General features: G+C 42.5%; 1 protein-coding gene across 2 annotated transcripts in view; it reads right to left on the bottom strand.

Moving 5' to 3' along the window:
* The window catches only part of ASH1L (ASH1 like histone lysine methyltransferase), a 53,743-nt gene that overhangs the window by 1,114 nt on the left and 31,623 nt on the right, over positions 1-21,006 (bottom strand). For both annotated transcript variants that reach the window (XM_071726844.1, XM_071726843.1), the window contains exons 6-27: positions 20,283-20,462; positions 17,720-17,814; positions 14,280-14,353; positions 12,783-12,828; positions 12,415-12,523; positions 11,839-12,045; positions 10,718-10,864; positions 9,757-9,865; positions 9,414-9,575; positions 9,131-9,225; positions 8,486-8,643; positions 7,417-7,569; positions 6,843-6,897; positions 6,608-6,740; positions 5,925-6,173; positions 5,397-5,483; positions 5,046-5,136; positions 3,205-3,343; positions 2,330-2,502; positions 1,786-1,952; positions 655-695; positions 43-344 (exon numbers count right to left, since the gene is read on the bottom strand). In XM_071726844.1, the coding sequence (XP_071582945.1) occupies positions 43-344; positions 655-695; positions 1,786-1,952; positions 2,330-2,502; positions 3,205-3,343; positions 5,046-5,136; positions 5,397-5,483; positions 5,925-6,173; positions 6,608-6,740; positions 6,843-6,897; positions 7,417-7,569; positions 8,486-8,643; positions 9,131-9,225; positions 9,414-9,575; positions 9,757-9,865; positions 10,718-10,864; positions 11,839-12,045; positions 12,415-12,523; positions 12,783-12,828; positions 14,280-14,353; positions 17,720-17,814; positions 20,283-20,462 (2,972 nt within the window). The remainder of the gene's footprint in view (positions 1-42; positions 345-654; positions 696-1,785; positions 1,953-2,329; positions 2,503-3,204; positions 3,344-5,045; positions 5,137-5,396; positions 5,484-5,924; positions 6,174-6,607; positions 6,741-6,842; positions 6,898-7,416; positions 7,570-8,485; positions 8,644-9,130; positions 9,226-9,413; positions 9,576-9,756; positions 9,866-10,717; positions 10,865-11,838; positions 12,046-12,414; positions 12,524-12,782; positions 12,829-14,279; positions 14,354-17,719; positions 17,815-20,282; positions 20,463-21,006) is intronic.

The following is a 21,006-nucleotide window of genomic DNA, read 5'->3' as shown; positions in this document are numbered from 1 at the left end:
GGAGGAGAAGTGATATCATGGAACCATAAAATGAAATCTCACCATTTTTCCCTGGGATTTTCTCTAAGAGGTTTAGCAGGATCTGATTGAGTCTCTCTCTCTGAACATGTCGCCTTTCCTCTGGAGTGCAGAGCTGCCTTGTGTCAGAACTGCTTTCTTCCACCTTTTTATCACTTTCACAAGTCTCACTAGAGACTGCCTCTTTTTCTGGCTCCTCTAGGCTGGGCATCTCACTTGAAGGTTGCTCTTGGTTTCCTAACACATCCTCAATAAGAGGAAGAGAATCTTCTTCTTGGTTTAAATCTTTAATCTGTGGTTTTGAGCGATCTGTTTTCCAGGATGATCTGGCAGGAAAAAAAGGGTTTAAATACCACAGGTTTTCAGACACTCATCTGAAAGGCCAATCTCTAGAGTCAGGAGCTTTCTGGAATCTCAGTTATTAATGCATGCACTCAAACCCACCAGCTAGGAGCTACAGTATCAAGGAACACTAAGGCTGCTTCTCCATGTTCCCTGTTTTGTCTTTGAAAGTTGAGAGGATTGCTTGAAATCCTTCCAATTTATTATTTCCATAGCACCCAGGGGAAATGGGTAGGAAAAAGAGTGGACACTTAACATCTTTTCTCAAGGAACAATCTGGTAGGTAAGACTCACCTGCCTCCATTTCTCTTGTAGTTGTCTGGTACATAATGAGGCTGTAAGAACAATAAAGATTATGGTTAACACTGAGTAAAGTTCACAGGAAGAAAGTGCTGGTGAATCCAATATTCTGGAAGTGCCAGTGCCCAGCTGAGATGTTGGAAATGGCAGCACACAGCTGGCACATCAGATGAATTCAAAGGAGAATGTGTAATCATAAATTAGAACCAGACTTATTATCTGATTCTTCCTATTTTCTACACACATTTCAAGCCATAGACCATCATGATTAAAATCACCTTTCCCTTCTGCCCAACAGAAGTTTGGAACCATCTCTAAATTTACTGTACAAGTCTCTCTCTGCTTCTAGGAAGGAAAGTGCTCAACTGCAAAAGATTTGCCATTTCTGCTTCCTCTGCACTCAGAGACAAAGCAGTGCTGTGGAGGAGAGTGTGCAGAATGAGGAGCTGCTACTTCCATGGATTAGGGAAAAATGAGACAGTGAAGTGGACAGGAATTCACATGGAGGATGTTAAGGGAATCTACTTCATGATTTTGCTGCCTATGCTTGCTGGTTTTGTGACAGAAAATCCACTTGCAGTGATAATTATATATTGATGTGATTTGATGGAGGAGGGAAATGGAATTAGGGAAGTCCTGCTTCTCTGTGTTGGGAATCACTATTCAAAGGTACTGCTGAAAACCATTTTTCAAGTAAGTTTATTAAGGAGTAATTACACCAAAGCAAAGGAAGCCTGAAAGGGACAGGGTAAAAAACTGACATTGGACTCTGTGTTGTTTAAGTCTCTGAAATGCATAAAATTCTTTAACAGTTGCAGAATTGCAAGTGAAAAGTGGATTTTAAGACTTCCTTCCCTCAGATGTGGCTGAAATGAAATTAGCATCTAGATTTCAGTCAGAAACCTCAACCTCCCAACTTCCACAATTATTTGTTTTACATCTGGTTGGACTTTGAGCTGTATATTCTCTGTCTATGGTCAATTTTTCTTTCTTTCTAGCCAGCTTTTCATCCAGAAGTGTCAAGCTTCCTTTGGTTTCATGCAGAAAGAGAGAACCAGAGGCTCTCCAAAAGCATGCCTTGCCTTCTAGTGAAAAGTAAAGAAGTTAAAGAGAGGAAACACTTACTGAAAAGTCTCTCTTGGGTGTGAGTTTCTTGGGGAAGTGGTCAAAGGCATAGGGCTTGGTGCAGACAGGGTAACGATTCCGGTGGATCTTGTAGAAGAGATGAGCTGATTTATCGAGGCGATAATCACAAATATACACATCCTGCTCCTTCACACCTTTTGGCCTCCCTGCAGTTTCAAAACAAAGCAGGCAGAAAAAAAAATCTTCATCAGAACCCAGAGGAAACACGTGGTGGATCAAGAAGAAGAACAAGCCATCCAGTGTCAGAGGCAGCGGGCAGTTTTTATTTGTTCTCCTTGATTGAGAACGGTAACAGTGGACAGATTTCTAGCACAATTCAAGAGGAAAACCTGGGTACCCTCATCAAAAAGTTCCCAGACTCTCCCCAGCTCTCATGCCCTGTAAACATTGGCCTGTAAACACTTTTTACAGCAGTGTTTTAGCACACTTCCCAAACACTTTTTACAGCAGTGTTTTCGCACACTTCCCAAATCATTCGAAGGGAGTCTAATATTTCAGTTCTCCTCCTGTGAAATTTCCTTACCTTTGCAGTAGGTGTAGAGGTCAAGAACACAGCACGTTCCCACCACGGCCTCTAAGGGGATAATTTCATAGAGTGGCACCCTGAAGAGCTCATTGTGATAAAACTTTCGGGAAGGGGAATGATGAGTTTCGTGTGGACGGAAATAATGATGGCCAAATGCAAAACGCTCCTCTCTGTGTGAAGGTGGAAAGGCAAGAGAAAGAGAAGGTTAAAAAACCCCAAAAAAGATATTTCTATAAGCCCACAATACAACTTTCCTTATCAGAGAATCCTAGGATGTCAGGTTGGAAGGGATCTCAAGGACCATCTGGTCCAACCCTTCTAATATTATTGTTGGTGTGAGGTGTCTCTGTACTCTCTTGAGCTGACTTCAAACACCTCCACTTAATTTTGAGTTATCTACCAGGCACTTTTGCAATAACTGTGATGAATTCAACCTCATGAATACTGCACATTCAACTTCATCCTTATCAGTGAGAGGAAACACTCTCAGTGTGATTTTTATCAACACAGCAGACTTATTGTTGTGCTGCCTTTTGGGGCATGTGCTTTCAATCACCTTACAGTGGTTTAGCAAGGCAGTGATCATTAGTTGAGCCAATCCAGCTCTCAGTCTGTATTCTCAGCCTGTCCCAGCAGTGAGGGATGTGCAACATTGACCTGTAAGCCTCATCCCTTGCTTAAATCTCCCACCTTCCATGTTTTCACTTTGCAGTTGTGAAGCCCAAGCAGGGACACAGGGGAAAGCATCACAACTTTGTGACCCAACCGTGTTCAGTCCTGCATTTTTCAGCTATGACAAGACTTCCCCCAGAATGACTGTGCTTTGACAGGCAGGTGCTATGGAATGTCTCCAGAAGATGCCTTGAACATACTTCTCATTTTTCCAGAGTTTCTCAATACGGAAGATATCAAGTTTCTCCCTGTTGATGTGGGAGAGGAGGCGGTAGGACTGCCGGACGGGGTGGCCATCAGGAGTCCTGCGACTGTCTCTCATCAGGTAAACACAGTCCCCTGCAACAGACACAGAACAAAAACCTCTGAAGAGCTTTTCAGGAGTCCATCCCACCAAAAAAAAAAACCAAAAGGAAATGGTTTAATTGAAACCAACACGACAGAGCTGCCTGATGTTGGGTTGTGAGGAGTGATGCAAAAACCAGCGAAGGAGGAAAGGTTCCCTCGGTGATTTTCACAACAGCTTTAAAGCAAGGACTGAACACAAGAGAAGTTTTTATCAGGAAATTGTGATAATATTTAAAACCTAAATCTTTAAGATTTAAGGAGATACTTAGAGGCACTATTATGCAGAAAAGAAGTCACTGACTGAGAAGCCCAAACCTTTGACTATTCCAGCAGAGCTCAGGAAAGGCAAACAGAATTTGAGAACATTTGGGAAACTCAAAAAATATCATTATTAAAATATCCTTGGGTTTAGTACATAGTATTTAAGAAACAATTCAATCTTTTCTCTTCTTGATTTCACGATGAGCTCAAACCTGGGGGATTCCAAGTCATAAAAACTTAAGGAAAATGACCTTGGGTAAGATGAAAAGGTCATACAGCATAACAGTCCAGCCAGAAATCAGGCAGCAGCAGATTTTAGGAGGAAAAGGCACAGAAGTGAGGCATGAAGAGAACAGACTTCCCATGGCACCTTCCTCAGGCTTTCCTTAACCTCTTTTATGGACTTTTGAAGCTACAGGCTGTAACTGGACCATGGTGCATAAGCAGGGAGGGATTAATCCTTCCTCCAAGAATTTGTCCAATGTTTTTGGAACCACTTGTACTCAGGAGCTCTCCAACTCCACAGTTTGGTTATGCCTGCTTTTTTTGTTTTTTTTTTTAAATACTTCCTTTTATTTTAATATGTTATCTACTAATTTCAGTGTTTGTTCCCTGGTTTCTACATTGTCACACTCTCCAATGCTACTCATGATTTCACAGACCTTAATCCCAGAAACTGTCAAGAAATGAGAAAGCCACATGGTTGAAGAAGGATTGACACTTCATGTGGTTAAAACTAACCCAAGGAAGCTCCACTACAAAGAGAGAATCCCACTGGACAGACAATGAAGAGCAACAATGAAAAAGGAAGACTCAATGCAAGTTCTAGAATCTGGCAGAGAGAATAAAGAATACACCATTTTTAAAAAAAATCTCCACTTCCCTGAAGACTCTGTCATTCCCCTTTAACAAACAGACAATCTGGCTTTACTCATTCAGGAGCAGCTCCCTTAATAATTCTACAGGCTTCTTTCTAATCTTAGATGTGTCTGTAGGATAAAATAATAAGATATAAAAAAACCCCAGTGAACTGAATTCTGTGTAGGTGCCTCTGAAGACTCAGGGCTTTGAGGCAATGACCAGAAAGATGCACTTGTGGGACCAACAAGGAATAAGCTGGGTTTTTAATGACCATTCTACCCTAAATACTGAAGGCCTAACAGCCTCCTTGCCTTTACTTCTAAATGTCCTACAAACTGGCTCAGCATCTTCCTTCTTTGGCCAGGAGAGCTCTACCTGTGTTAAAAGGAATTAATGTTTCTTCATCAACCAGCCTGTGAGAGCTCTTCCTACGTGTCATTCCCATATTAGCAGAGAGTGCAGCTTTCTATTTGAAAAAAAAGATGAAAGCATTTTCAACAGGATGATGCCAGAAATCTCTGTAGCCTCTTATCTGATGGCAGTCACAGCAGCCACCAGGGTCAGGACATACCTTGGCGAAGCAGCAGATCATCTCGTAGCAAGCAGATATAATAAACACAGCCAGGCTGAGCATAATGGGGACGTGGGATCATAGGAACCTCCTGGGTACAAGAAAAAAAAAAAAGAAAAATAGAAAAAATGAAGCGATTTCTGAGACGCTCCCCCGAATCGGTGCAAAACTGGGGTGTTATCCACTTGGAAATATGGAGAAGTGGAGAAAAAAGAAGGATTGACACTTCATGTGGTTAAAATTAACCCAAGGAAGCTCCCCTACAAAGAGAGAATCCCACAACAGTCTTGTGAATAACTAGAAATGCAAGAGGTGCTTTAGTTTGTAACTGTAGTAATGAGGTTTTTTTACCCTGTTCACAGCTCGAGGTTCACACTGCTCACACAGGTAGTGCTCAACATCAGAATTCACACCCATGCAGTCACAGTGCTGCCAGACCTAGAAAACCAGACAAGTAGAAATTAGAAATTCCTGGGATAATTTTTATTTACGAGTCGCATTTTCTGGAAAAAATACTAAGGAAAGCAAGCAAACAAACTTCCCAAAGGAAATCCAAGATTTTCTTTGAACTATCTCACATTATGTCAGTAAGGCAGACAAGACCCCCTTGCAACTGTGTGTGTGAAAGCCTCAAAATTTTTAAAATTAATTCTGCTTGACTAAAGACAGGAGTTGTGTGCAGTTTCAGAAAAGTGGTAGCTCCTCTGTATGTATTTTTTTTATGAAAACAGAATCTCTCAATGCTTTTGGAGAGAAACTGAAGGTCTGATGAGATCATTAAAGCTACCAGCTAGGTGGGAACTTCTGGTCAAAGCCTCACTGGTTATGGAGAATAAAAAAGAGAGCACCAGGCTCCAGTTTGTGTTCCCCCTGCCTCACCATGCACTTTTCACACTGGATCATGAGTCCTTCATCTTTGTAAAGGCCACAAATGCAACGGATCACGTCCTCGTCCTTCTCGTGCCCGTTTTCTTTTTCACAGACTGATGTCTCACTGCTGTCAGCTTCACTTGCTGTTTCTCCCACAATTTCATCAATCTGGGCAGATGCCTCATGGCGAGCGTTGTAATACGCTTTGCGGAGCCGGCACACGTCACGACCAGTTGGAGATTTCCTGCCATAATATTTCTGAAAACCAAGCAAAGCAAACCCTTATTTTTTTTCCCCAGGTTCTACCCTTTCCTGGGTGCATTCCTCCTGCCTGCTTGCACCCCTCAAGGTGTCTCCAGCTGCATCCCTCAGTGTGGGGTACACCCGTCCATCTGCTTCCTTCGTTGGAACAGCAGGAACAGGCATCACACACAGGGCTCTGCAGACCAAGGCACTTCTTCCAAAAGACACTGAGATTTCTTGAATTTATCTGTTCATGTATATTTTTGACCTTTCTATTTGTCTGATCAAAGCAACCAAAAGGTAAGCTGAAGCACACGAACTGCTGTCAGTGTCTGCTCATCAGAAATGAACCACCACGGGTTAACTTTCTCTAAAATATCCTTCTTTTACCACTGTAAATCAAAAAGTGCAAGTCTGTGCAATAGCTTTAAGGTCAGAGAGAGCCTCACCTCTGCATTCCTGAAGACCTTCAGCATGTCCCCATCAAAAGCTTCCACAGTTTTATAATAACCAGTCAAGATCTGCTTTTCAATTGTGGCAAGGTCCAATGGGTCAGAGATCTTTTCATAATAGTCTGCATTTCTAAAATGGGAATGTGTGCACAATGTCATTTTCACTAGCATTTCAAAGCTTTGCAAATCCATGATAGGAAACCCTGGGTTGCTCTGAGAAGCAAATACTTACTTTTTCTTTGGGGGTAGGTTCAGGAGGGGAGCTGCAAGAGCCTGCCTGGAGGAATCTGTGTAACAGGAACAGAATTTAGCAACGTTGACTTGAATAAAACTTAAAAAGGCAAACAACTAACAACATGCAATCTAGGTTTACTAAAAAAAAAGGCTCTTCAGCTAATCTGAGGCACAGGGAACTGAAATGTTTCAACATTTTTGCAAGTTGATTGCTGTAATCAGACTACATGTATCAAACCAGAGGACAGTTTCCTTGCAATTCTGTCACTTGTACCATTTTGCTGAACTACTGAAAAATCAGTTTAAAAGGACAGCAACATCTGCAGATGCTGGTGGTAGAGGAAGGGATTGAGGTAAAGCAAAGTGACTACTGGTAGCATGAGAATGGAAATAGCAAAGTGACTACTGGCAGCTTGAGAAAGGAAATAAAAAGAAAAAAAAAAAGGCAGAAGGTTATTTAATGTCTTGAAATAAACTCTTTTTTTTTTCCTACTCTCTTCGATTCAGAGTCCACTGTTCCAAAGGATGAAAAAAAGTCTCCATGGAGATTTTTTTAGGAGTGTTACCTTCACCTTTGTAAGATATGATGCTATCACAGATTTCCTTGAAGATTTGTGCCAGGCGTGCAGCACGAGCCACTTCAATGTTCTCCTCAGCTGCAGCCAAACGCCGAGTCCTGACAGAACGGGAGGTCTGAAGGGCTGAAAACTGGGTCATGAAGACATCTGAAAAGAGGCAAAAAAGGATCACCTCTAAACAAAAAAGTCAAGCTCAAATTACAGCCTCTTTCCTGATCCAGCTGCTTTAACAGTAAAAGGCTTCAGTTTCATGTTCCCAAGGCAATGCTCATCTAAATAAGCTGTTATCAAGGTATTTTATGGTGCTGGAGCTAATACAGCAGGTCAATGAATTCACCCAAAGTACTCACTTCCCAGCTTCTCATACACCTGACAGTGGGGACCAAATCCTGCCTGGCTGTGAAGATTACTGTCCTCCCAGTAGAGTGCTATTTTTGGAGCAGGATTAATACATTTTTTCTGAGAGTCATATTTTGTCCCATTCCCATAAGTGACTTCATGGGAGAAAGCTTCATTCTCTAAAGGCCTGAAATCCACCCAATCATGGGGATGAATGACTATTTTCTAAGTCAGTGCAACTGTTTCTGGTCTAAGGATACAAAAAGCAGAAAGCAGCTTTTCTCTGTAAGAGTCCAGTCATGGAAAATGACTGGACTATCATGTTCCTCCAATGAAACACTCTGGATAAAACACAAGCTTCTACCAGGACATGAGAGAGGGCTGCTGGAAGAAGACACAAAAATCCAGCAACCAGACAGATAGTTCATCTAGTCCAGGAGTATACAGTATAAAAGGAGTTCCTCATGCTTAAGAAAACAGCATTAAGTGTTTCATTAGAAACTGCAGAACTCCACAATGCAAAAAAAATACACTGAAACTGGGTAAAGACAAGGGCACATCGAGGTGCTGCTGTCCGCAGAGCATTCCGAGTGGGTTCCAAAAGGTGTATGGATCTTGCAGTAATTTTACATTTGATTTACACACAGAACTGGCTTAAAACCCTTCAGAGGCACCTCCTATTGCTTCTCAAAGCAGCAAGCTGAGCAAGCTGTGTTGGCCTCACCAGATTTAATGTTGCCATCATCTCGACAGATTCCGTTCCAGCGGTTGTACAGCGACGTGCTGTGGATGTTGTCACTGACATGCTTCACTTCTTCTTGTTTCTGTCGAATCTTTTCCCAGTTTCGTACCAAAAACACGTGGTGTTTGAGCACAAAATTCCTGCAGGAATTAGGAAAGGGTTCAAGAAGCACCTTCTTAGTGTAAAATGAGTGCCTTAAGTTGGGGAAACGACTCAGCGGTGCAGTGCTAATGGCAGTGGACAGGAGTTCTACCCCAGATGGCTGAAGGACAAATAAAAATTGCTTACTCAGCCTTTTCATGATGTTTTATCACAGAATCATGGAATGTTAAGTGTTGGAAAGGACCTCTAGAGATCATGTAGTCCAACTCCCCTGCCAAGGAAGGATAACCTAGGGCAGGCCACACAGGAATGCATCCAGGTGGGTTTGGAAGCTTCCAGAGGAGACTCCAAAGCTTCTCTGGGTCTGTCACCCTCACAGTAAAGAATTTTCTCCTTATGTTGAGTGGAACTTCCTATGTTCTATCCTATGTTTTGTGTTCTATCTTATAGAAAAAAAATAAATCTTAACATTTGTACACTGTTTCTGAGCAAAGCCCTGAAATAATTCCTGTAGTAACTCCTCACCTTTCTCTGTTAGACATGGGCTTCATCTGAAGCTGTGGTGTCAGCCTTGTGGGTGCATTCACACTTTCACTGGGTTCCTCTGGGATGTGGCCTCTCTGGAAAACAGATCATTTTGATAGACAGGAAAAAAACTGTGCCAGCAACTCAGCAAAGCATTAAAAGCAGCTCCTGAGACAGAACCCCAAGTATTTTGTTCAAAATACACAGTTTTTCAGCCTGATGGCACAAACTGGTTTCCTATTAAGCTTTAGCCATGAAAAAAAAAAAGCTCTTTGCTACTTACTCTCTTCTTTAGTTTGTGCTTTGACTTCCTTTTCTCTTTTGACCGTCCAGGCCTTCTGTGGGTGCTCACAGGCTGATTGTTTTTGCTTGAAAGTCCATTCATTCGCTGACTTTTACCCCCAATTATTCCTCTGCATTTGTCAAAACCACATTTGCAGAGTTGCTTGGAGAAAAAAAAAAAAAGAAAAAAAAAAATAAATAACCCCCCCAAACATTTAGATTCTCTCTCAATATTATAAAACCCCTGTTCTAGCAACACAATAGGTTTTGTTAAATGACCTTCAACTTTACAGAACTGTTTGTCCTTGGTGAGTTTTCTCCAGGTCTTGCACTGTGATCCTTACCTGTTTTTCAACATTAAATGAATGAAAATTGTAGTCATAAGTCAGTTCAGTACCAGCAGGCATGTCTTTAAGAGCATACAATCCAATCCTGTAAACACCATTAACAGACCTGCAGGGAGAATAAAAAAATATTCCCAGTGATTAAAAAGAAAACTGTCTTTGTCCAGGTAGTGGAAGTGTTAAAGAAAGGAGGCAACACTTCTGCTGTGCCCTGGGTTGTGCTCATTCTTCATTTGTCTTGTTTATGTCTTACAATAAACTTTGGAAGCCAAAAAAGTGAGTATTGCATTTACAAAGAGGAGGAAGTTGTGCTTTAATACAGAAGCTACAAACTGCAGTAGCCATCCCAGCTGAGACTCAGGCTCTCACCTAAATGATACCTCCTTCCACAAAATGGCATTAAAACTAATTGTCTCTCCAATCCTTATTTTTTATGTTGGATTTTAAAATTTAAAACTTGATGACTGCTGCTTAAATCTACCAGAATTGGCTGAGAATCACCAATTGCTCCACTGCACTTTCACCACAGACAAGTCCTATTACAACCAGCTGCTATTTCACTGTGAGTTATTCACTATAAGCTTCTCAGAAGTACTTTCTACTGGTCTGGCACTGGATTTCTGCTGATATGACACAGGCTGTGCTGAAATCAGACTGCTTCCCTGCCTGCCTCCTTTCAAAAACCAGATCTGAATTGACAGAAGGAAAGCAGAGCTACACATTGAATATTTTACAGCATTACCTAGGCTTCAAAATTTGGCAGCATGACAAAAATCCCCAGAGATTCTGTCTCTAAAATGTCCAACACTTGAAAACAAGACATCACTCCTCTTGTGCACGACAGTAAATTTACACCTTCCAGCCTGATTCCCCTCCCTGCTTTTAGACAGATTCTCTGAGATCATCTGCTTGTCTCTAGGTAATCACTGGGCTTCCAGTCAACAGAATGTATTTTTCTTACCATTTTTGCATCTCACAGTTAGGGTTACAGCTGTGGTTGATAAACCGAGCCTCATTGCCCATACGGTAACTATCTATGACCATTCCACTGTCTAAGTTCAGGCAGTAATGATCACTGTGATTATGGTACTGCTCAATCATCCGGTTCCTAGGAAGCAAGACAGGAAAGTTATTTGTGATTCTGCTCCTTGCTGCAAAGCAAAGAGGGAGTGAACATAGTTGGAGGGCTCTGAGAGAGAGGTTTTGAAGAAAAAGGAATGATAATGGTTTATATTTTAGAGAACCGTACACCTAGGGATGGAGGAAAACCATGATTATACCTATTTTTTATAAGTCAAGCCCATTCTTGGGTTAGAATTTAGAAATTTGCTCTTCTGGAATGCTCTCTTTTGGGTTCTGCAGATTATTTGTCTACATTTCATGTTGATAACCTGTGTATGGAAGAGAAAATGCAAGTATACATTCCTTGGTGTCTGTATGAACAATCAGCTTCTCCCTTCCATTGTCTGGGGCTGGACACACTTCCTGGAATTGCATCCATGTGTCACAGATCCCTCTTTTTAGCAAGAGAGCAACAGCAAGAGGAGTCAGTTGTGTCTGCAGTCATCTCTGTGTGAGAAGAATGCATTTGCCTTCTGATGGGGCTCAAAGAGCAGCAGGTTTGTCCCTTGAGCTGTTATCCTATCATGCCATGTGGTTAGCAAGCCTACAGTTTCTCTTTTTCCTTGGTAATTAATGCCCCCTCCCCTTGTTTTTTGGGATTTTTTTTTTTTTTTTGCTTCATAGCTACCTGTGAAAGCTCATTTCCCTTCCTTCCCTGTTCTGCTCCTCAGTTTTACCTGGCACAGTTCAGCTCCTGGTGAGTACTCATTACAAGTTCACACTCACTTGTGACATTTGGCACTTAGAGGGCAGCTGATGCATTCCAAAGACAAATAATTTCTATTTGACTGAGAAAAACCATGGTTGATCAAAAAAGCCAAATTCTAAGCCTTCTGATGGCAGTGAAAAGCATTCTCTTTCCCCCCCCTTCATTTCTAAGGATGTCCCAGCAAAGCTAAGAGATGCTAAAGCCAATTATTGAGCCTTCCATGCTAAAGCAGCAAACATAAATATTTCTACCTGAATTCTTGCTCACTAACAACTTCTCCCAGATATTCAATGATAAATTGTCCTGCTTTCAGGGGCTCTTTGGTACGAATACCCCATCCTTTCTCCTCAGCCCGGAACCTCTCCAGGCACTGCACCCATTCATGTCTCTGGATCCTCTGATTGCAGCACTGGTCACCACAAGGGCAGGTGTTTGGGGAACACTCTGCAAAGATCATCCTAAAATAAAACAGAAAGAAGTTAAAGGAAGGTGAATGGCATGGTTTTAAATTTGTAACACAAGGAAGAAGAAGAAAAAAACCCAAAGTTTCGCTTCACAAAGGAAAAAAAATTAAAATGCCTTTTGTTTTCAAGGTGTAATGCACACAAATATTCACAGCTTGGCTGTGAATTCTAAGAACAAAATGGAGCTTTTTAGTGCATCTTCCTCTGAAGAAAGAGGTGAGGGAGCACAGGTGTAGCAGGAAGCTACCTTGTCTGCTCAGCAGGAATACTTTTGCCACTGGATCCAGCACAACTCTTAACAAATTATTAGTTGATATTAAATAATACATTTATTGAGATTATCACAGTCAACCTGTTGCTAACCTGTTAAGACAATCCTCCACACAGCCCTTTCCACTGTCATCATCTGGTTTCTTACAATTGCAGGTAGTGGCCTCATAGCCAGAAAGAGGTTTGACATCCACATAGACATCTGGAGAGAAAAAAAACCACAAAAACCCCAAAACAACAACAACAACAAAAACCCCAAAACCCCAAACCCGATCAGGGAAAAGAATTCTTTCCAGGTGGAAAATTAAAGGTACTTATCTACAATATTTTCATTCTGGTTACATAAAGCAAAAAAAAAAAGAAGGTGTCAGTGTCTTTGGTAGGACAAAAAGCATGGCAGAAAGGAGGAGTGTCATGAAAATTCCACAGTTAACACATTTTAGTGATAAGATTTTACTTACTAGAACGGATTTTTTTATAAAGTGGGACATCTGGCTTTTTATACAACTAAAAGGAAGAGAAAGAGAATTTTAATACATTGCAAAAGTGCATCTGTTATTCAAAAGAATCAGGGAAATTATCTTCTGCACATACATAACAGCTTTGTCATTACTAGAAACCACATTTGCATTCTCTTCTTTAGCTCAGACTGCATTAGGTCAAAAAAAGTACCTGAATAAGTAGAACTTAGGCTTAAAAAGTTATTTGAGCAGTTTTTCTAACACACTCTTTATCCTTCCCATACTACCTAAACAGAGGACTGTGGAGACCATGAGGACAGACTGAGCAATGCTGCTCCTTTCAGCACTGAAAAGAATATTTACATCTACTCTGGAGAAAGCATTTTGATGGAATTACCAGGTGCTGACACTTAAAAAATATAAAAACTACAGGTAGGAGCCAAGAGGAATGGAGATGCATCTTCTAATTAGAGAACTTCCTCTGGAGATGTGAGATGACTGGAGGGAAAGGGGAAGCTTAGATCCCATTTCATAATTTAGGATATATTCCATCCTTTCAAAGAGGATTGAAGGAGTAATTTCAAATTATGACAAACTTCACACATTTACTGCTTTCCCTGCACTAAGGATCCAGTCATCACACAACCAAAATGACCCTGTGAGGGTTTTTGCTGTCTTAGGTAGGAATGGAAAAAAGTCAAGGAAATGGATCAAGTATTTATTATTTATGGAATGGTGAAAAGATAAGATGGGTGGATGGAAGTAATCTTCAGTCCATGGCAGGAAACTCTCCTCAGCTGAAATGTCAACAAGTATCATTACTTGGAGATTAGATTTTGGTGGTATTACAAAGAGTAGCTGGAGCCACAGCCATCTGGGAATGGGTTTTGCCCATTTACATGCTTAAGCTGCATGTCTGACTTTCTTGCAGCAGAGCTGGGGGCAGATTTACCCTCCAGCTTTAAATCCTGTGTTAAATCACTTGGTGGAAACTTCTCAGGGGAAAAAAAGAATCCCTATTTTTAGGTTTGCACATATTTAAAGCTCCTTAAAAAGAATGTGACTGTTAAACAGCTTCTCTTCTCTCCTCAGTATGAAAATTTCAGCTTGCAAGTGAAAAATAAATTCCACTCTGCTGGGGCTGATCCAAGAAAAATAAGGCCTGAAATTTCTCAGTGCTGTTGGCAGTACATCTGAATTCTCCTGAGGCATGTCTGAACCCAGATCACTGCAGAACACAGGCAGGCTACCAAAATAAAAGCCTGCTGCAAAATTCATGACTTTTTTCCAAGAGAAACCCACAGGATTGCTATTTTGCAAGAGATGGAATAACAGCAATTATTCACATTAAATAAAAAAGCAAATCTCACGCAGTGGCAGCAACAAGAATATTAATCAATATGCAGGATGTATAAACACAGCTTTCATCTAAGAATCCTGCCATTTTCTAAGACTTCTGATCATAATCTTGGCAGCCAGTAATTTTTTATCTTGTACCTGATTGTGTTTCCACTGCCAGAGGATGTCGTAAGGCAGCTGGAAGTCAATCCTCTTTTGTCTGAGATACTTCCCTGAAACAAAAAGGTTTGTAAGTCGTACACACTCATACCCCCAGATCCCCAAGAGGAACAAGGGCTGCTCCCAGGCTCCCTGCCAAATGCTGAGAGGGCCTCTCAACGTCTGAAAATCAAAAAGGCAGAAGAGCAGAATCCTCCCAGATGGTTTTGGTTGGCAGAGGTGAGCTCAGGGAGGAGCCCCACGCATCTTCTGCGCTCGGCTGTCGCAGTCAGGTTGGAATTTTTTGGATAAAGAAGGAAGCTGCTTGCATCCCAGCTGCCTGGGTGAGGCAGGTGGCAGAGAAGAGCTTCTGCTTGGACTTGAACTCAAACAGCCCCAGTTAAACTCCTCAAAGCAGTGCCAGGAGCCCTGCAGGTGTTCAGCCAGGAGGGTTCATACAATCATAGAACTGGCTGGGTTGGAAGGGACCTCAGAGCTCATCAAGTCCAACCCTTGCTCCACTCCCCCCGTGGTTCCCAGCCCATGGCACTGAGTGCCACATCCAGGCTCTTTGGAAATATCTCCAGGGATGGAGAATCCACCCCTTCCCTGGGCAGCCCATTCCAATGGCTGAGCACCCTCTCCAGAAAGAAATTCTTTCTCATGTCCAACCTAAACCTCCCCTGGCACAACTTGAGACCTCTTGTGCCCTCTTGTCTTGCTGAGAGTTGCCTGGGAAAAGAGCCCAACCCCCCCCTGGCTCCAACCTCCTTTCAGGGAGTTGGAGAGAGTGAGGAGGTCTCCCCTGAGCCTCCTCTTCTCCAGCCTCAACACCCCCAGCTCCCTCAGCCTCTCCTCAGAGGATTTGTGCTGGATCCCTTCACCAGCCCAGTTGCCTCCTTTGGGCCTCAATCTCCTTCCTGAATTTTGGGGCCCAGAACTGGACACAGGACTCAAGCTGTGGCCTCCACAGGGGCAGAATCCCTTTCCTGGACCTGCTGGCCACACTCTTCCTCATCCAGGATGCCACTGGGATTCTTGGCCACACTGCTGGCTCCTGTTCAGCTTCCTGGCAATCCCAGGTCCCTTTCTGCCACTCTGTGCCCCATGGAGCTCCCCAGGGGGTTGTTGTGGCCAAAGTGCAGGACTTGGAATGTTGAACCTCATCCCGTTGGGGCTACACCTGACTCCAACCAGGATCCAGGGAGTTGTAGAGAGTGATGAGGTCTCCCCTGAGCCTCCTCTTCTCCAGCCTCAACACCCCCAGCTCCCTCAGCCCTTCCTCACAGGACTTGTGCTGGATCCCTTCACAGCCTCCTTGCTCTTCTCTGGACCTGCTCCAGCACCTCAATCTCCTTCCTGAGCTGAGGGGCCCAGAACTGGACACAGGACTCAAGCTGTGGCCTGACCATCTGACTGACCGTGAGCTACCAAGGGGCCAAGAGCAACCAAGTGATAAACCAGAACTCAACCCTGAGCCTCAGAGTGACCACGAGTGACTTCTGTGTGGAAATGTCAAAGCTGACACTTTCTCCTGAGCTTTCTGTGTACACAGGAATACAATGATTTAGCACAGAGAACAAACATGCATTCAAAAGCCCTGCATGCCTGATGGTAAATCACAGTATGGTACTCAAAGAAACCCAATTAGTTTTGAAAACAGACTGTTCCTATGACCTTTAGCAAAAGAGACTGAAGAACAAATTCAGACCTGGCAAACACATCCCTAAATGTTTTGGAAAGCCTTCAAGATAATCTGTGTTTTCAGCAAAAACTGAAACTCATTTTAGATGAGGGTTACTACTTCCATTGGAGATTTCATCCCTATCCTGGTTTAGTCACCCCTGACTTCTTCCAAAAAGAAGGAAACTGCCCCATAACTGCCCCATTATAAAGGCCTGAGGTCTAACACTGGCAACAGGTTAGTTCTGGCCAAGATTAAAATGTTCTCTTGTAATTTTGGTGGAATATTGTCACAAAGCTGCAGTGAGAAGAGTGGCTGAGGTGTCAGCACTATGCCTGATTTTCCCAGTTTTCCTAAACACTAACAAGTGCCTTTACATTCCTCCAGCAGCAGCCTCTGGTCTCATGTAAATCCACACACATTCCCTTCACACCAACTGGAAAATTTAAATTGCAATATTTTCCTTAACAATTTACTCCTGAATTACTTTTTCATTTTCAATGCTTTATTCATCCATAACAGGTTCCAGGAAAGAGCTAAATCTGCTGGGAATTTGCTTTCACTTCTATGACCTCAGTGGGTGAAACAAAAGGCTCTTTCAGGTGCCCTGGACCCATGCCTGGAGTGCAGGAAGGTCCCCCCTGCCCTTGTCAAGTGCCACTGGTGCAGTCATCTGGCAGAGCCCTGAACCTCTAACTCTGCTCTGCAGTTAAACCACTCCCCAGCCACCAGACACAAATTTCCAGATCAGGAGCTCATTTGTGGCTGCTAGAACAAACAAATAGGGGGTTGGGGCCTTGTGAAGAGAGAAGAGGATGGTGGCACTGCAACCTGAACCTCAGAATCCCAGCAGATGGTTTGGTCTTGCAAGAGAGTTCCATGACCCAGTTCATCAAGGAACTGAGAAAGGTCATGTTACTGAGACTTCAAATTAACACCTTCAGCTCTGAAACCAGTTTCAGAGTCACTGATTCCTACAGAGCTGTCAAACTCTTTGCCTGCTGCTACCTGTCTGTGAGTGTCAAAGCTGTGTATGGAGCAAAAAAGTTCAATTAAAGGAGAGAAATTAAATGCTTTTATTTGCTGGGACAAAATATTCCTACTGAACAATGTGGAATTTCCCCAACTCCCCTTGCCTGAAAGTACTTGAAGGAAGAAATAACAGGATTTTAAAAGCAGAGGTAATTACCTGAGAACTAAATCAATCTTGGGGATTGATTGTCCTGGGAAATGACATGAGCTGTAAAAATGTAAAGTCTGGGAGTTCCTGGCCATTGCCTCCAGGCTGTCAAGTTCAGTGGGGAGGATTTGGGAGTATTAAATGCTTGTGGTAGCCTGAGGTTATGGCTTCTTTCTGCAGAAGTCAAAGAGAAGCCCTAAACCTCATTCTATTCTACCTCAAAATAGGAATGAAAGAAAAAACTTACATACTTGTTAAGTTTTTCATTCTTCCTCACTTTTATCTGCACTTAAAGACATCATTAAGTGCATGGAGCCATGGGGGAACACATTACTGCATGCTGAGTTTTTAAGATTTAACAAATGGTCATCATTGCCTCTGGCTACTCTCCTATTACTTTGAAAAGGAGATTACTGTGCTGCATTTAAGCAAAAGTGACACTGAAGGAAGGTTTAAAACAAGACTGATATTTCCTCAGGGAGAGAGGAAGAGAGACTGAAGTCCAAGCAGCCTTCCCTGTGCCACCTCTGTGCCATACATGTTTCCCAGCATCTAAACCACACAGAAAGTACCCACCAACATGAATAGGGGCTGGAAATAATCCATGCTCATGCTCTCCAGGAGTGTACTCCAGCTTCTCTTTCTTTAATTGTATGAGGCGACTCTTTGGACTGTGGATGACAGTGACAAAAACAAGAAAAATAATCAGAATGAGGAGCACTTCTCATCTGCCAAAAACCCACATTTCCACACACATTGTCCAAAGCCCTCCCCCAGCTTTCTTGGAGCCCCTTCAGACACTCGGAGGTTGTTCTGAGGTCACCTGGGAGCCTCCTCCTCTCCAGGCTGAACAACCCCAATCCCTCAGCCTTCCCAGGGAGGTGCTCCAACCCTCTGAGCATTTGAGTGGCTCTGCTCTGGATACATTCCAGGAGCTCTGTGTCCTTTTTATGCTGGGGACTCCAGAACTGGACACAGAATTTTAATTTACTAATTATTATAAGATTTCTTGGGTGAACAAGCTTTGCACTCCTCTAGGAAATCCACTGCTGGGTAAGCAGATAGTAACTCCTGTCTAAAAATCTTCCTTTGTTCTCCAAGCTGCAGTCTTGTGCAACCACACACAGGACTTCTCCTAAGCAAAAGATCTGTGTAATATTCCAGTGGGAGCTGAGGATTCTGGAAAACTCCTGTGGAGGTTAACAACAGCTCAGTTAATGCTGCCTACAAAACTAGATTCAGAATTGAGGTAGAATTCAGACTGACTCCAGAAATTATTCCTTTTATTCTTAGTTAACTTGCAAGGAATCAAAGCCTGGGCTTTCTTCTCTGTGTTTTAATAAAGTTTCTAGATCAAGGTGAGCAGGAGTGTTGAATTTTGTTGTGGCAAATGGTCCAATTTAAGTGGCTGCAGAGAAATAATGCAGACTTTTCCTTTTTTCACAGTAGAGCAGAAGTGGCACTAACAAAGGTTTTCTGTGCTGCTGGATGTGACTACAAATTGTAAATCTCAGTAAAACCTCCACTACTTCCCATGTTCTAATGAAATTTAGGATTTAATAAGATCCAACAGAGTAGGAAATGCTTTTTTAAGGCAGCCTCTGCAACTGAATGCTGCAAGCAGTAGTGAGAAGGTGATGACAACTGTACCATCACTAGAGGGTGCCACAGGACAGCAGAGCTGTGACAGGATCACACCAACTCTGCTCTCCTCTTGCACTTAGGACTGACTGTGAAGTAGAACTGGAACAGCAAGTTAAATCAGAGGAAAAATCCATTATAAATGACTATTTGTTCTGCTGACTGAGACTGCTGAACCAGTTTACAAAAGAAGAGACCCAGTGATGACCCAGCATGAAGGAAAGGTGGGATGCACCTTGCTGGAAGCAAGACACCTAAACTGAGGTGGCCATGGTTGTGTCCTGGCCCAGCTCTGCATTTCCATGCCTTGTTTCAAAACCAGTGTTCAAAAAACCACAAATGGAGATAATTCAGACTGGGCAGGCAGCATTTGCTTCCTTGGAAGGGTAATGTTTCCTCTGTGGACTCAAGCAGCTCATCACAACCACCTCAGTAAAAGGGAAAGAACTCAGCACGTGGAGCAAGAGGCAAAAGGGAAGAGCAAACCAGAGCTCCTCAAGCTTCCAGAGGAGAAGCTGCTTGCTGTCTGTGAAATAAAGGCCCACCCTTGGCTGGCAATGTCCAAGTGACAATGTAACTAACATTTTATAACACAGAAAACCAGAAGACTCTCTCAGGTCCCCTCCCGAGGCAACATATCTAATTTTTATGACAGAGTATCTGAATGTTGCACGGTTGTGCACACTAGTGACAGAATGCCCAAACATCAAAAATTTCTTCTTTACCAGCTTGATCCTTTCATTGCTGCCTTCCTTCTGCTCTGGAAAGACACCAGGGGCAGCTGATAATAAGAACATTTTAAGTGGTCTACAATAGAATGAGAAGATGCCCATGTTTCCCTCTTTTTTATGTCAGAATGTGTTATAAAGGAGCTGCAAATTCCCATCTTCAACACACTTGGTCAAATGGCTGTGGAAAACTCATGGAAGTCCAAGCAGAAGTGGGCTGGGTATCAGAAATGGGAGATGTTCTAATGCATGAGGTTTTGAGCCAATCAGTTGAAAAAATAAAAGAATGCTGGATTTTTATTCTAAACATCCCATTGAGAGTGAAAGAAATGAACCTCACTGATCTGTGAAATGAACAGGGTGCCTATCTGAAACTCTTCCAGACAGATGACCACTCACCACCATTCAGTCAATAAAAATAGAAAACTAATGGCCCCTTTTATGCAGACACTGTACTCAGTACCTGAGCCCCTCAGGCTCTCCCAGCACTTTTACTGCTGTGATCATCAAGGCTGTCAGATGCAGCTCTCTTACCTTCTCCAAGGTCAACCCTCAGAAACACTTCCAGATTGGTGGAACTTTGACTTTCTGACTGGGGTCACATTTTAAATCTTCACTGGGTCAGTCTGACAATTACCATGCATGTTATTTTGCACAGCCTTGAATTAAGTGGATGGTTTTATTTCAGCTACTCATTAGCAGCAGCTCTTTATGGGTCCAGTTGAGACACTTTCCACTGGATTATCAGACAGCACCTTGGTTTTACTTACTCTGTTGTTTTGTACACATCAGAGTAGAGCCCTGCCTTCTGGTATTTCTTCTTTGGGGGTCTGGGTGCTTTTTTCTCACGTTGGGCTAGAGAAGGCAAAGGCTGTCCAGTGTTTTCAGGTTCATGGGGTTTCCCAAGGGCATCCTGTGGGCTGGGAGGTTCAGCTACTGTCTCAGAAAAACTGGAAGAAAAAAAAGAAATATTGAAGATTATCTCACCGTGTTTCTTACTAGAAAGATTATCTTGCCATGTTTTGGTATTCCTCTCTAGAATGTGGTCAGTAGGAAAAAAAAAAAACCAAAAAGTCTGTGTTTCTGAATTACTAGAAGCCTCAGCTGTTTAAGAAAAATGAAATTCAATTATCACAATCATGTGGTTGAGCACGAGCATAAGAAATGTATGATCTATTTATAGTAATGTTATTACTAATTATTACCAAAATAATGTTGTTTGCACTGCTAATGCTTATCCTTTGGAGCCTCAGAAGAGTAATTTAGAAGGTGGCTTATGTTATCTGCTTTTGCACTCTAAAAATAGTATGTGGTAAAGCTTTTCTTAGCCTTCAGGAGAGCCACACTCTTTGAACATGTGGTTCCATGCCTACATTATTCATTTCTGAGACACAATGGATGGTTATTTTTTGATTTGTTTGTATTGTTGACTTTGGGGAGAAGCACATGAAGATTAGATAAAAGGAGATGGTCCTTTACTAGACAGTGACTGCC

Source organism: Heliangelus exortis, chromosome 27, assembly GCF_036169615.1.
Source record: "Heliangelus exortis chromosome 27, bHelExo1.hap1, whole genome shotgun sequence".
NCBI classification, from domain to species: Eukaryota; Metazoa; Chordata; class Aves; order Apodiformes; family Trochilidae; genus Heliangelus; species Heliangelus exortis.
This window is presented reverse-complemented; position numbering and strand designations above follow the sequence as displayed.